A 14884-nucleotide genomic window follows, 5' to 3' on the forward strand; every position below is an offset into this window, starting at 1 on the left:
GGTGTGACGACTGACAACTATCTTTCGTTCAGTCCGTACTAATGCTGACGACCATAAATAGTCTCATGAACAGCAATCATTTGATTATTTTTTAGAGCAAGTGAGATATTTGGAGGCCAACCTTACCTACTAATTACACGATACTCCAAGAAAAATCTTTGACCGGTAATGTTTAGCTCAGGAGCTAGTAGCCAACCCCCACCCAAATAACACACAAGGCTTTCTCAACAAAACCTCGCCACCCAAATCCAACACCCAACTAATCTACTGACACACGGGCCCACTTTTAAGCGTGCAAAGTTGGGTGCCTTAGGAACTCTAATCTAACTATTTTATTCAATTGCAATTCAACTCCAATCACCGAAATCCCTTGTTATAATTCCATACTTGCTATTAGTAGGTAAACATCCTTTTTAGACTCTCTCTCTCTCTCTCTCTATATATATATATAAATATATCCGAACTCCTTCGATTCCCAACACAATTAGCCCTCCTTCCTCTCTCATCTCCTCTCATCACAGCACTTAGAATCTTCACAAAATGGTATGTTGAAGAGAAAATATTCATAGAGATTGTCTTCTCTAGAAACACTTTTTCCTTATTTTGGTTACCAGTACCCAATTTAAAGCACATCTTGCATTGATTTACGTATTGAATTGATTGTGTCGGTTTATTAATGTTTGAAATGTTTACGCTGATTTAAAATCGATGATGATCTTTTTTTTTTTTACCTATTTTGATGAGATTGTCCATTTCAGAATACCTCTAATAATCAATTATGAATTAGTTGATGATTGCGATTATTTTCTCCCGATTGATCTGATTTAGTACTTGGTTTGCATCGAATATTTTCAACTGCTTGAGAAGGAACCATCTATATATATATATATAGTTTGCTACCCTATTTTGATCGTCACCCAAATCAAAATTACAGGTCGCAGTAGACACCACCACCACCACCAACAACAACAACAATGCACCCACACTCAACATCAAGCAAGGGGAGGGCGCTCATCCCCCCGGCTGAAGAGACCCCAAAGGGCCTCTACTACCTCTCCAACCTTGACCAAAACATTGCCGTCATAGTTCAAACCATCTACTGCTTCAGAGCTGAGGACAAAGGCAACGAGGGCGCGGCTGAGGTTATGAAGGAAGCGTTGGCTAAAGTTTTGGTGCATTATTACCCGTTGGCTGGTAGGCTCACTATAAGCAGTGAAGGGAAGTTGATAGTGGACTGTACCGGTGAGGGGGCTGTGTTCGTGGAGGCTGAGTGTGAGGGGGTGATGGAGGAGATCGGAGACATTACTAAGCCTGATCCTGTGATGCTAGGAAAGCTTGTTTACACTGTGCCGGGGGCTAAGAATATTTTGGAGATCCCTCCTCTTGTTGCTCAGGTTTGACTCTGGCCTTTATGTTGGTTGTTTCTGGTGCGTTGATTAGTTGGTGTTTTCATGGCCGGAAAGATAGGGGCAGTTTAGGAATTTTAAATGTACTATTAGTGGTTAACAGCAACCCGTTGCTATTCAATCCAAACAATTTTCTATACAGTTTTTACCATAAAAATCACAACCTGTTGCTATTAAAAGTAGCTGTCTCTCCTTACTTTTTTTTTTCAGTGGAAAGTATCCAAATTCCCTCCAAACTAACATCCTTTTAAACTGCCTTGTCAATTTCACAACCAATCCGTTCCTCCAAACATAGGACAAATTTTCAAAACCAACCTATTAACAAATTTAATCGCAGAAAACAACCCATTTCAAATTTAATTGCAAAAACCGACCTGGTTTCAGCCTTGGCACAAATTTAATCGCAGAAAACAACCCATTTCAAATTTAATTGCAAAAACCGACCTGGTTTCAGCCTTGGCGCTGAAACCAGGTCGGTTTTTGTGAAAAAACTTTCGAAACTTCACGGGAGTTGAACTCCCGTGAAGTTTCCCAGTGCAAAAAAAAATATTTTAAACTACGAAACTTCACGGGAGTTCAACTCCCGTGAAGTTTCGGATAAAAATTTTCAAAAACCGACCTGGTTTCAGCTCCAGGGCTGAAACCAGGTCGGTTTTTGCAATTAAATTTGAAATGGGTTGTTTTCTGAGATTAAATTTGTAAATAGGTTGGTTTTGAAAATTTGTCCTCCAAACATAATACAACTTAGACCAAGGGTCTAAACAAAAAAATATCTCTTTTGATCAGGTCACCAAATTCAGGTGCGGAAGCTTCATCCTCGGCCTAGCCATGAACCACTGCATGTTCGACGGTCTCGGCGCCATGGAGTTCGTCAACTCGTGGGGCGAAACCGCCAGGGGTCTCCCCCTCGCCATCCCGCCCTTCATCGACCGCACAATCCTCAGATGTCGATCCCCCCCGTCCATCGAGTTCCCGCATCATGAGTTCGCCCAGATCGACGACATCTCCAACACAGCCGCGCTGTACCAGGAGGAGATGCTCTATCGCTCCTTCTGCTTCGACCCAGAGAAGCTGAGCCAGCTCAAGAAAATGGCCGTCGAAGATGGTAACGTCAAACGTAGCATTTTACTTCCTCGTGACTTTACTCGCTACTACATTGGCGGCGATGACAACAATTAACGATGATGATGAAAAAGTTTTTCTTTTTCTTCTTCTTCTTTTGACAGGCACGATTTCAAGCTGCACGACTTTTGAGGCACTGTCTGGTTTCGTGTGGCGGGCCCGCACCGGGCCTTGAACCTCAGGCCCGAGCAACAAACCAAGCTCCTTTTCGCGGTGGATGGGAGGCCCCGATTCGAGCCCAAGCTCCCGAAGGGCTACTTTGGCAACGGCATCGTGCTCACCAACGCGCTGTGCGGATCGGGCGAGCTCTTGGACAGCCCGCTAGGCTTTTCGGTGCAACGGGTCCAGGAAGCGGTCCGGATGGTGACCGACAAGTACATGAGGTCCGCCGTGGACTACTTCGAGGTGACTCGGGCCAGGCCGTCTCTCGCCGCGACTCTTTTGATCACGACCTGGTCGAAATTATCGTTCCACACGACGGACTTCGGGTGGGGCGAGCCGTCGCAGTCCGGGCCGGTGGCCCTGCCGGAAAAAGAGGTGATCCTGTTCTTGTCTCACGGGAAAGAGAGGAGGAGCATCAACGTGCTTCTTGGGCTCCCGGCCTCTGCTATGGCCACATTCGAAAGGCTGATGGAGATTTAAAGGTGGCGTGTTGGCGTACGTGTTTGGCTTTATTTGGCCTTAACTTTTCTTTGGTTTATGTGTATTGGGTTCTTCTGGGGTATTTTCTTGGGTTTGTATATGTGGGCCTCGGGGACACGTTCGTATGATCTTGGCCCAAAGTTGTGGAGCTGGTTGATTTGATGTACTTATACATTATCGCTACTAGTAATATATATATATATATATGAAACGGTTTACAGCTTCTGTTTTGATCACATTTGGAAAACTTATTTGTTAAGAGTCGTAGCAAAATAATTCAGTATTAAATCAATAACCGAAATCAAATTGAATAAAATATTCGTGAAAAGAACTGTTAGGAAAAACACTTTCTGTAGGAGGGAGAAAGAACTAGAAATGCTGGAGTGAGGTACGTCAAGTGATGAATCTCCTTAAGACAAATTACGTCCTCCTGCTATGATGCATACAGGATGATCGGACGCTGTCTCCCAAGATACAACACTCCTTTACAGCTTCGGAGAAGCACTTCTGCAAAGCTGTACTAGCGAACCAAAGCTAACTGTGCCTTCCACCACTTGACCGGAAAGGAAAACGAATGGAAGAAGAACGAACACAAAATTCAGATTTCTCTTAAACACACTGGGTTTGGTTCAATGTTGAGTGTTTTGTGAATGAGATTTTGGGTTCCTTTTATAGGGACTAAGTGTCTTTTGAAGACATCCCTTCACCAAAGGACGCACCCATCCGGAATAAAAAGAAGTGAATATTCGGGTTCGAACAGACACAACTCAACCGAACAGTTGCGACTCTTCGTGATTAGATGCGCCCATTAAACTTTAATTTTGGTCCATCTTCCGACTTGAATATCTCATTCATTCGGAAACCGATTTAGACAAGTGTGTATACCGGATTCATTGTCTTTGAATGAAGAACGCGTTCAAACTCACTCATATCCATTTCAGACAGTGGGACCTACCAAAAAGTTTAGCTCAATTTGCCCAATAATTCACTTGGAAAAATCCAAGTTTCCCAAACAATCCCTCACTTGAATAGAGATTCATGAAAATTGACTCACTACGAAATTGAATCTGTAGTGAAAAGCACTTTAGGAAAGTAGCCACATCAGGATAGGTGAACTAGGTCTTGAACCTTCCATAGTGAAACGTTATCGGACTTACTAGACCACAATGAACTAGGTCTTGAACTGTCAGTCATAGATGTAAGCCAAGTCAACAGGTTTCACACAGCAACTTCCCAAAATTAGCTTTGGTTCTCGGTTGTGTCCATTTTGGCAGTGGACATTCTTGGTTTCAGAAAGTGTTTTTAGAGAATCACAACCTCCATAGAGATTTGAGGTTCTCAAAGAGCCGGGCCTCAGCTCTACACTTACATAGGTGATCATCCTATAAAGAGTAGCCTACTCTACTCCACTTATTTTTGAAAACAAGCTATATGCATCATTAAAAGCTTTATGCTTATCCTAAACCCATTTGTAGGCTACACTTGGTGCACCATAAGAATGGGATGAAGACAAGCTCCTAAGTGCTTACTCCTCAAGTCAATCATAACCTGTTTTTCCCTTTGAACTTGGTCCGTGGGATCTCTAGTCGCCAAGTAGGGTTTCCATTAAGTCGACTTAGTATGGTTACGCTTTTAGCCCCATTCCCCTCGATGCACATCTTATACGCTCTCCACTTAAACCTTTAGTAAACGAATCCGCTAAGTTATCTTTTGACGCCACAAAATCAATGGAGATAAGGCCATTTGAGAGCAACTGTGTTGTGTCTGTGATGAATATGTTGAGACTTACCGTTATACACAAATTTTTGTGCTCTTTGAATCGCTGCTTGGTTGTCTCAATGAATGCATATTGCGGGCACATGCTTAGGCCATAATGGAATATCCTCAAGGAATTGTCGAAGCCACTCTGTTGGATATCTTGACCCTAAGATATGTTTGTTTTCATAATAACAAATATTATATGTTGTGTGTATTTTGTGCTAACATATGTTTTGTAGTATCAGAGCAAAATCAACAATGATATTCAAAGAGATACTCAAGACACAAGGCAATACAAGGCAATTGAAGTTGATACAAGGCTAATTGGAGATGAAAGAAATCAAGATGCTTCAATGATATAACTGTATTTTGGGATTTCTTTCATTGGGTAGAATCTTTGTTAAAAGCCTTGATCACATAATAAACATACACGCACATAGTATTTAGAACACACTAACACATGCTTAGTGTGTAGGTAACTATAAAAATCCCCTAAGTTAACCATTAGAGTCTATATATATAGAGTGTGTCTCAAAACATACCAAATATCTTACTAAACACACTAAACACACTCCGCTTCTTCCCCAGCTTTATCTAATGCAATAAACTCATAGTATTTAGAACACACTAACACATGCTTAGTGTGTGGAGTGATCTATGCATGTTTTTTTCGAGGATTTCTAAGATATAGCCGCACCTCCGAGAGTAAAGACATATCCACTAGTTGATTTCGATTCCTCGGAATCCGCAATCCAGTTAGTATCGCTATACCCTTCAAGTACAGCTGGATAATTTCCATATCTCAATGCATAATTCTTGGTACTCTTCAAGTAGCCTACTACTCTTAGTAAGGCATACTATTAATCTTTACCGGGATTACTAGTGTACCTACTTTGTTTACTTATAGCGTAAGCAATATCTGGCCTTGTGCAGTTCATTAGGTACATTAGACTCCCGATGATCTATGAATACTCCAGTTGATACGAGTTGTCGTGCGAGCACCTTTGATCGCGGAATTATCAAAGGTAGGTTGAGAAGAGGATGACAGAAACACAAGCACAATTCAGTATAGGGCGAAGGAAAATATCTTCTCTAGATTATGAGTATGAAAAGATTACAATTCCTCTCTCACAATCTCACTAGAATCGAGAACAAACTCTCAATTCTCACTAAACCCTAATACAATGATTAGAATCTCTCTCTGAATCTATCTGATTGTCTAGAAACCCTAAAACAATCCTTTATATAGGTGTACAAACGTGGATGACAATTTGGTAAATAACCAAACCCAAAACCAACAGGAATTCGTGTGAACAGAAACCCAAACGAACCAGGAAACCATCGATGAGTCGACTCATGACTGAGATGAATCGACTCGTCAGAAACTGGACAAAACTTAAAAACCAGTGATGAGTCGACTCATGACAGTCATGAGTCGAGTCAACCTGATGAGTCGACTCATGACTGTTATGAGTCGACTCACAGGCTGAAAACTGGATACTTCGATTCTTCTGCTTGTCGTCTCGTTCCACGCTTCCTCCTGCATTCCCTTGTACTGTTTGACACCTTTATTCTCATGCTATCATGAGAATTATCTATCCTCAAGCTCCCATGAGGATCGCTAAGTTCCGAAGAGAAGATATACATCATGGGTCCCCTCTTTAAGAACTTGAAGTCCCATTCAAGTTCGAACTTTTGCTGAGGAAACTCTCGAACTCCTCAATCTTTTCTGCACCACCTGGCCTTGCTAGGGATCCGGTCTCAACGTCCGATCAGAAATAACTCATTCGTCCCGCGTCTCGTCGTAGTCACCGCTCGCTCTAAGTTGTAATCCTTTGTCGATGGCTTTTTTGGAAGTCTAATGCACAGTGAGACAAACTTCTTGCTTGCATTCACTAGTCTCTTCGCTCGCGTCACCGTCCCCAAGCTTGTCTCCCTCGGAAGAGATGCCGAACGAAATATGAACCTTACACCATCCTTAGTGAAGGTGTACTTCTGAGCCCGCCTCTCGTAGATCGCATGTCTATCCCATAAGTACGGATTACCCAGTATAATCTGACAAACATCCAATGGAACGACGTCGCATGTGACCTCATCAATATACGACTCGTGGAGCGCAAATCTGACAGTACACTGATCAAGTACACACAGTTTCTCCTCCTTCTGAATCCACCCCGATGGATAGGGCTTTAGATGCTTGATCGTCTTCAGACCCAGCTTCTGAACCAATGCCTCGGATATCAAATTCTTCTCGCTGCCCGAATCAACAATAGCATCAACTAAACTGGTCTTCACTTGCAACTTAAGAACAAAGAGTTGTTCTCTCGGGTCGTCGTCCTCTTTCGTAGTCTGCTTCTCCGCCATAAGGTTGAGACTGCTGTTGGGATTTGTCATCCCCATGACTTCTTTCGGACCTTGAGCTATCATGTATGTCTTTTTCTCCTCCTTCTTCTTCAACCCTCTTAGCTTGAGACGAGGATACTTCTCCCAGCACCGATCAGCTTCGTGCCCTGTCTTCTCGCAGTGACTACAAATCAGCCCTGCCTTCCCTGGATCACCCTTCTTCTTCTCCTCCTTAGATTGAGAACCACTAGACTCTCCTTTCGTCTGTTTGGAGTCTCCCTTAGCCTCGTTGTCCTTTTTTTGCTTGTCCTCGATGGCAATGGCCTTCACGCTCGCCTCTATAATAGTCTCAACCGTGAATAACTTCATCTCCTTCCGGATATAATCGCTCAATCCCGCCATATACTTCATAAACACAAAATATTCCTCTGTCGCAATGTTGAGGATCATCGCCTGCTACTAGAACTCCGTGGTGTATTCTTGAACGGTTTGATTGACCATTTGGCGTAAGCCGTACCATTTGTACCAACGCTCTTCAAGGAATCCCACCGGGTAGAACTGCTTCCTCAGTAACTCCTTGAACTTATTCCACGACACCGCCTTCTTCTCCTGCTTGCAGTAGGATTTCCACCACGTCAACGCGTGCCCTGAAAGCTTCAAAGTTGCGAACACAATCTTCTCTTTTGACGAATAGCCATAAAGAGTAAAATACGTCTCCATCCGCTCGATCCAGTCATCAAGCCTCTCGACATCAACACTCCCATCATAAACAGGAATCTCCACCTTGAAGTCAATCTTCAGGTTCTGATAAGAATTCTTACCCCCTTGATGCAATGCAGTCTTAACGGTCTCCTCTTCCTCGTCGGAATCTGAATCTACTCTCTCCACATCGGACTCAACAATTTTCTTCGAAGAAGATTCACCTTATTTGCCACCTCCATGGATAAGACTGACGAGTTGTGTGAGAGTCGAACCTATCGTCTCGATCTGCTTCTCCATAGCATCAATCCTCGCTGAATTGTCCCCTTCAGCCATCTTCTTCTTCCTTAAAACCTGGATTCCTTCCAATAAAATAAGGATCTCACCAAGCTTCTTGTATTAGGATCAAGTAAGGACCATACATAGGATGCCTCTTCACCGGATCTGATGCTCTGATACCAACTTGATACGAGTTACCGTGCGAGCACCTTTGATCGCGGAATTATCAAAGGTGGGTTGAGAAGAGGATGACAGAAACACAAGCACAATTCAGTATAGGACGAAGGAAAATACCTTCTCTAGATTATGAGTATGAAAAAATTACAATCCCTCTCTCATAATCTCACTAGAATCGAGAACAAACTCTTAATTCTCACTAAACCCTAATACAATGATTAGAATCTCTCTCTGAATCTATCTGATTATCTAGAAACCCTAAAACAATCCTTTATATAGGTGTACAAATGTGGATGGCAATTTGGTAAATAACCAAACCCAAAACCAACAGGAATTCGTGTGAACAGAAACCCAAACGAACCAGGAAACCATCGATGAGTCGACTCATGACTGAGATGAGTCGACTCGTCAGAAACTGGATAAAACTTAAAAACCAGCGATGAGTCGACTCATGACAGTCATGAGTCGAGTCAACCTGATGAGTCGACTCATGACTGTTATGAGTCGACTCACAGGATGAAAACGGGATACTTCGATTCTTCTGCTTGTCGTCTTATTCCACGCTTCCTCCTGCCTTCCCTTGTACTGTTTGACACCTCTATTCTCATGCTATCATGAGAATTATCTATCCTCAAGCTCCCATGAGGTTTGCTAAGTTCCGAAGAGAAGATACACCCATATCACCAGTTGTCTCATTGCAACTCTTGTATTCTTACGAAGGTGAATGTGAGGGAGGAAAGGATTTGTGTTTCCTTTGATCCCAAATTCTTTGAATTGTATTCTTACGAAGGTGAATGTGAGGGAGGAAAGGATTTGTGTTTCCTTTGATCCCAAATTCTTTGAATCTTTCTAACATCTTGTCTATGTAACGGGAGGAAAGGATTTGTGTTTCCTTTGATCCCAAATTCTTTGAATCTTTCTAACATCTTGTCTATGTAACGAGACTGAGATAGAAAGATTACATGTGATGTTCTACTAATTTTAATGCCTAAAATTACGTCAGCAACACCCATGTCCTTCATATCAAAATCGTTGATTAGCATTTGTTTGGTGGACTTAATGACTTCATCACTAGTCCTAAGAATCAGCATGTCGTCTACGTATAGATAGACAATAACACATGCCTCTCCAACTGTCTTAGTGTAAACACACTTGTCGCATTCGTTTATAGTGAATCCATCATTGATCATGACACTATCAAACTTCTCATGCTACTGTTTGGAGATTATTTCAGCCCGTATAAGGACTTAACCAATCTGCACACCATGTGCTCTTGGCCTTTAGCAGTGAACCCTTCTGGTTGTTCCATGTAAATTTCTTCGTTCAATTCACCATTTAGAAACACAGTCTTCACATCCATTTGATGTATTTGCAGATTTTCCAGAGTAGCAATTGAAATTAACATCCGAATGGATGTTATCCTCGTTATAGGTGAATATGTATCGAAGTAATCAAGTCCTTCCTTTTGCCGGTATCCCTTTTCTACCAACCTAGCCTTGTATTTCTCAATCGATCCATCAGATTTTAATATTTGTTTGAAAATCCACTTACTCCCGAGTGGTTTACTCCCTGGTGGTAAGTAAACCAACTCCCAAGTATGGTTACTTAGAATAGACTCGATTTTACTGTTTACAGCTTCTTTCCACATTTGTGCTTCTGGTGTAGACATAGCCTCTTTAAATGTTTGAGGTTCACTCTCGACTGCATATGCTACAAAGTCTGGACCAAAAGATTTAGAGACTTTCATTCTCTTACTCCTTCTTGGTTCAACTTCCTCATTGATTGTTGGTTCATTGGGACTTTCATCCCTGAACACAGTTTCATGTGTTCTTTTCCCAGAAGTCTCACTATTATCCTTCTTATAAGGAAATCTATCTTCAAAGAACACAACTTCCCTTAACTCGATAATCATGTTCACATGAATATCAGGGATCTCTGATTTATGTACCAAAAACCTGTAGGCACTGCTATTCAATGCATAGCCTATGAACACGCAATCTACAGTTTTTGTTCCCAACTTGGTCTTCTTAGGTAGTGGTGCTGGCACCTTTCCAAGGCACCCCCACATTTTGAGGTAATGGTAGGAAGGAGGCCTTCCATGCCATAACTCAAATGATATAATACCGAGTTTCTTGTGGGGTACCTTATTCAAGATATGATTAGCGGTAAGCAGTGGTTCCCCTCACAAGTTCTGTAGTGCTCCAGAACTTATAAGCATGACATTGACCATCTTCTTCAAAGTTCTGTTCTTCCTCTTAGCAATCCCATTTTGCTGAGGTGTATAAGGTGCCGTAGTTTGGTGGATGATACCAAAGTTAGCACACAACTCATCAAACTCTATCGATTCATATTCTCCTCCTCGATCGGATTTGAGAATATTAATATTTTTTTGAGTTGATTTTCCACCTCGGCTTTATATGTCTTGAACATATCAATCGCCTCGTCTTTACTGCTTAGAAGATACACGTAACAATATCTAGTGCAGTCATCAATAAAAGTAATGAAATACTTTTTCCCGCCTCTCGTAGGCGAAAACTTCAAGTCGCATAGGTCACTGTGAATCAACCCTAAAGGTTCAGTGTTACGCTCAATTGAATGAAACGACCTCTTAGCATACCGTGACGCCCTTGTTTTCACACATGGCTGCAGTCCGAGGTGAATCTAGAGATGTCAAACCTACTATACACCCACACTGTGTTATAACACATTTTACCAATCACAGTAATATCATCTAGTGGAATCAAAAAGAAGTGTAGGTACAAAACAAGTAAAATAAGGTAAATAACTACAATAGACATGATATAGAAGGATAAATCTCATAAATGAAACTATGTCTCAAATGAATAAAATGTAAACATCTGATCTCTAAAATAATGTAAAATATCTCGACATGAATCAACTGAAAATATAACTAAGGCTCATAGCCTTTACAAAATGAAATACAACTCAAATAACTGAATGGAAATACAAATCTACTATGGAGCCTCTATTGATAACTCATGCGATGGTGACTATGCAAGAACTGTCATCCTACGGCTCTCCGAAATTTTGAGCTGCCAGAAAAGAAATTTTAAAATAAAAAGAGTAACAACAAGAGCGTCAGAGTGCTACAACAAGATCATCTCCATCCACCCCAGGAGAAGAGCTACTAGATGAACTGAAGGCTCTACCTAGTAAGCATAGTCTACCTAGATTATTTTCACTGTATCTAATAGAGTTAATATTTAGACACCTACAAGACGAGACGTAGGACGTCGAATGAAATAATCCAAATAAGGAAACCCTCATGTATATATCATATATCTCAAATTATAGACGCCTAAACATTAACACCGAACTAGAGATAAACAATCTAAATGAAATCAATAATTAGAAACCCAAACACGAGACTGGTACGTCGAGCAAAATAATCCAAACAAGGAAACCCTCATCTATATATGATGCGGCATAAACATTTACCAAAAATTACAAGTGTACAATTAATCAAGTTATAGTATAAAAAATTATCGATCCCACGAGGAAGGTGTTTGTAAAAAATTATTAGAATCGGTTCGTATGTTGTGTGCGTGACAATTAGGAGTGATGATAGATGTGATTGTGGAGAGATGGAGAGAATGAGAATGATTGTGTGTAAAAAATAATATTGAGAGTGATAGATAAAGAATAAAATGATTGTGTGTAAAAAATAATATTGAGAGTGATAGATAAAGAATAAATGAAATCACAAGGAAAGAAAGGAAAAGTGAAGGAAATAAAAATCAAGAAAATAAAAGAAAAGTAAAAATAAAGAAAGAAAAGAATGAGGGTTCAATGAAAGATACGAGGAATCTAGAATTGAACTCACCTCAAAAGAAAAGGCAATTCCCTAGAGGGTTCTATCCTTAAGGCGAATCAAAGAATATGAAAATAAAGGAAAATAAAAACTAATCCCAATAGGATTCTAGCCTAAAGGTTAATAGTGCAAGAAAATAAAATCTAAGTACAAAATAAATTATAAAAACTAAACTATAAAATAAATTGCAAAAACTAAGCTACAAAATACATTATAAGAATTAAATGCGAGAAAATAAATTTACTCCATAAACATGAAATAAATCTACTCTATAAGCATGAAATAAATCTAAGGCAAGAGGGTTCTAGCCTCTTGGCTATTTATAAGCATGAAATAAATCTAAGGCAAGAGGGTTCTAGCCTCTTGGCTATTTAAACAAGAAAATAAAATAAAAAGATAAAAATCCTCTTGGCTATTTAAACAAGAAAATAAAATAAAAAGATAAAAATATTAACAAAGAGGAAATTTACATCTTAAGAGGGTTCTAACCTCAAAGTGAAAACAAACCTCACTTTTGATCTTCATCTTCATCATCAAATAAAGAGAAAAAAAGAAAAATATGAAGAGGTGAAAAAAAATCTTTTATTAATTATAACAAAAAGTTATAAATTTGGAAGGTCTTCTCAATTAAGAGTAATTCTCCTCTCCAAATGGAGTTATAAAATTTTTCACATCTGCAACTCTCACTCTCTACCCCTATTTATAGTAAACAATAATGAATGAGAGCACTTGGATGAAGACTTAAGTGCTAAGGAATCATTTTTAGCCTTTGAGCTTTTGGGCTTGGATTCTTGGGCCTTTTACTTGTTTTCTTCATTAATTCAATGAGCTTTTGTTGAAAGAAGAGATATTGTGCTTTATTCTTTATTAACCTTTAAATTCTTTCCATAATTACTTCTCCAACGCAGAAATTCAGATTGTGCTTCTTTATACGTATATTTGTTCATGATATGTTCCGATTTCAAAGATATCATAAATACAAAAGTTATAGATCTCGTTCTCAGCTTTCCATAGAATGTTTATTCAGCCAATTCTGAGTTGATACGAGACAGATATGATCAAAACACCAAACTTTACCGAGATGTCCAGATTGCATGATTTGTTTCCTTTTTCACCAAACTTCTTTATTTGTTCCTTGATGATATATTTATTTTTCTTGGGCTTTTGGGCTTGGACTTTTGGGCTTGTTTCTTGTATTCTTCATTAAATCTTTAGGGCTTTTGTTGAGAGAAGTGATCTTGAGCTTTTATTCTTCATTAACATGTAAATAAAGATAAAAATTAATATTAGTGGTATATTTATTCATATAAAATAGATAATAATGATATAAAATTGTAATAAAATGTGATTATCAATATACCATATGTATCAAATTGTGAATCTCTAATCATTGATCCCTACCTAAGAATAAAATAAAGCAATACAAAAAGTAAAGATATTCATAATATCGTATTTATAATATCTTCCACTATCATTAGGAAGATAAGATAAATATCAACATATAACCTCGCATACTTTCAAGAGTAAAGTACCTTGGTCATATATCTCAGCAATGAGTCATATACATAACTGACATCCACCAAAGACTCAGGCTATCAACAATCGTCTCAATGCAAATCCTTGTAAGATTCTGATTCATCTCATCATCATGCGGGACAGACTACCCGGTCAGTATCCTAACAGTGTACAAGGCTCATTAGTCTCATCGCATCTCTATACGTGACATGAGTACGGGACAACTACCAAGTAGGAATCCTAGAAATACGCCTCACAAGCCTCATCGCACCCTAGTGTGGGACAGACTGCTAGATAAAGCATCCTAAACCCGACTTAATGGCCTGTACTAATGATATATCGACGCACTACTCCATGTAGTACTGAGCGATGCTCATCAACGATATCCAACATGTATATAAATGTGTAATCAACCTTTATCTCAAGTGTAATTGAAATAAAATTCATCATAATCCCCTTTCGGGATACCTGTTGTGTGCTATGATACTATTCAGGTGTACCCATGATTGTACATGTATCATCGTGCGGCTCGATCTGTAATGACCATGAATTTTTGATACTAGTTAAAATAATTTTTAGGTATTCAAAATATTCAATTATGATTTTAAAAGAGTATTTGTATTTTCTCGATTTTCTAGAATTTTCTATGATTTAAAAATTAAAATTTATATTTATTTAATTTTGATAATTATAAATTAACTTGATGCACTGAAAACTTTTAAATTAATATTTATTATGTTATTGTTATTGTTACGTATTAATTGTAAATATTTTCCCTAATTATTCTTTTTTCTTAATTATGTTTTAATTATAAACCCTAACCCTAAATATATATAAACCCCCCCTCTCTCGCTTCTCTCTCTCTCTCTCCTCTCTCTCTCTCTCTCTCTCTCTCTCTCTCTCTTTCGCAGCACACACAAGCCACCCCCACCTCTCTTTCTCTTTTCTCTCTTCTCTCTCTCTTCATCTCTCTTCTCTCTCCTACTGCTCTCTCTCCCCTACGATCTGACCACACACCCCTCATCCTCAACCGGCCGGCCATCCTCTTGCTCCACCTCACACCCCGCAAAACCGCTCTCTCCCCTTATCCTCCACCACCTGCCGTCGACCT

General features: G+C 39.6%; 1 protein-coding gene across 1 annotated transcript; it reads left to right on the forward strand.

Annotated features, from left to right (window-relative positions):
* Positions 448 to 3400, forward strand: LOC109830630 (omega-hydroxypalmitate O-feruloyl transferase-like). Its single transcript, XM_020397945.1, is given in 5 exon segments — positions 448 to 543; positions 935 to 1394; positions 2193 to 2511; positions 2633 to 2692; positions 2695 to 3400. Coding segments are annotated over 4 exon segments (1275 nt in total). The 5' UTR covers positions 448 to 543; positions 935 to 974; the 3' UTR covers positions 3171 to 3400.

The sequence above is a fragment of the Asparagus officinalis genome, chromosome 2, assembly GCF_001876935.1.
Source record: "Asparagus officinalis chromosome 2, Aspof.V1, whole genome shotgun sequence".
Lineage (NCBI taxonomy): Eukaryota > Viridiplantae > Streptophyta > Magnoliopsida > Asparagales > Asparagaceae > Asparagus > Asparagus officinalis.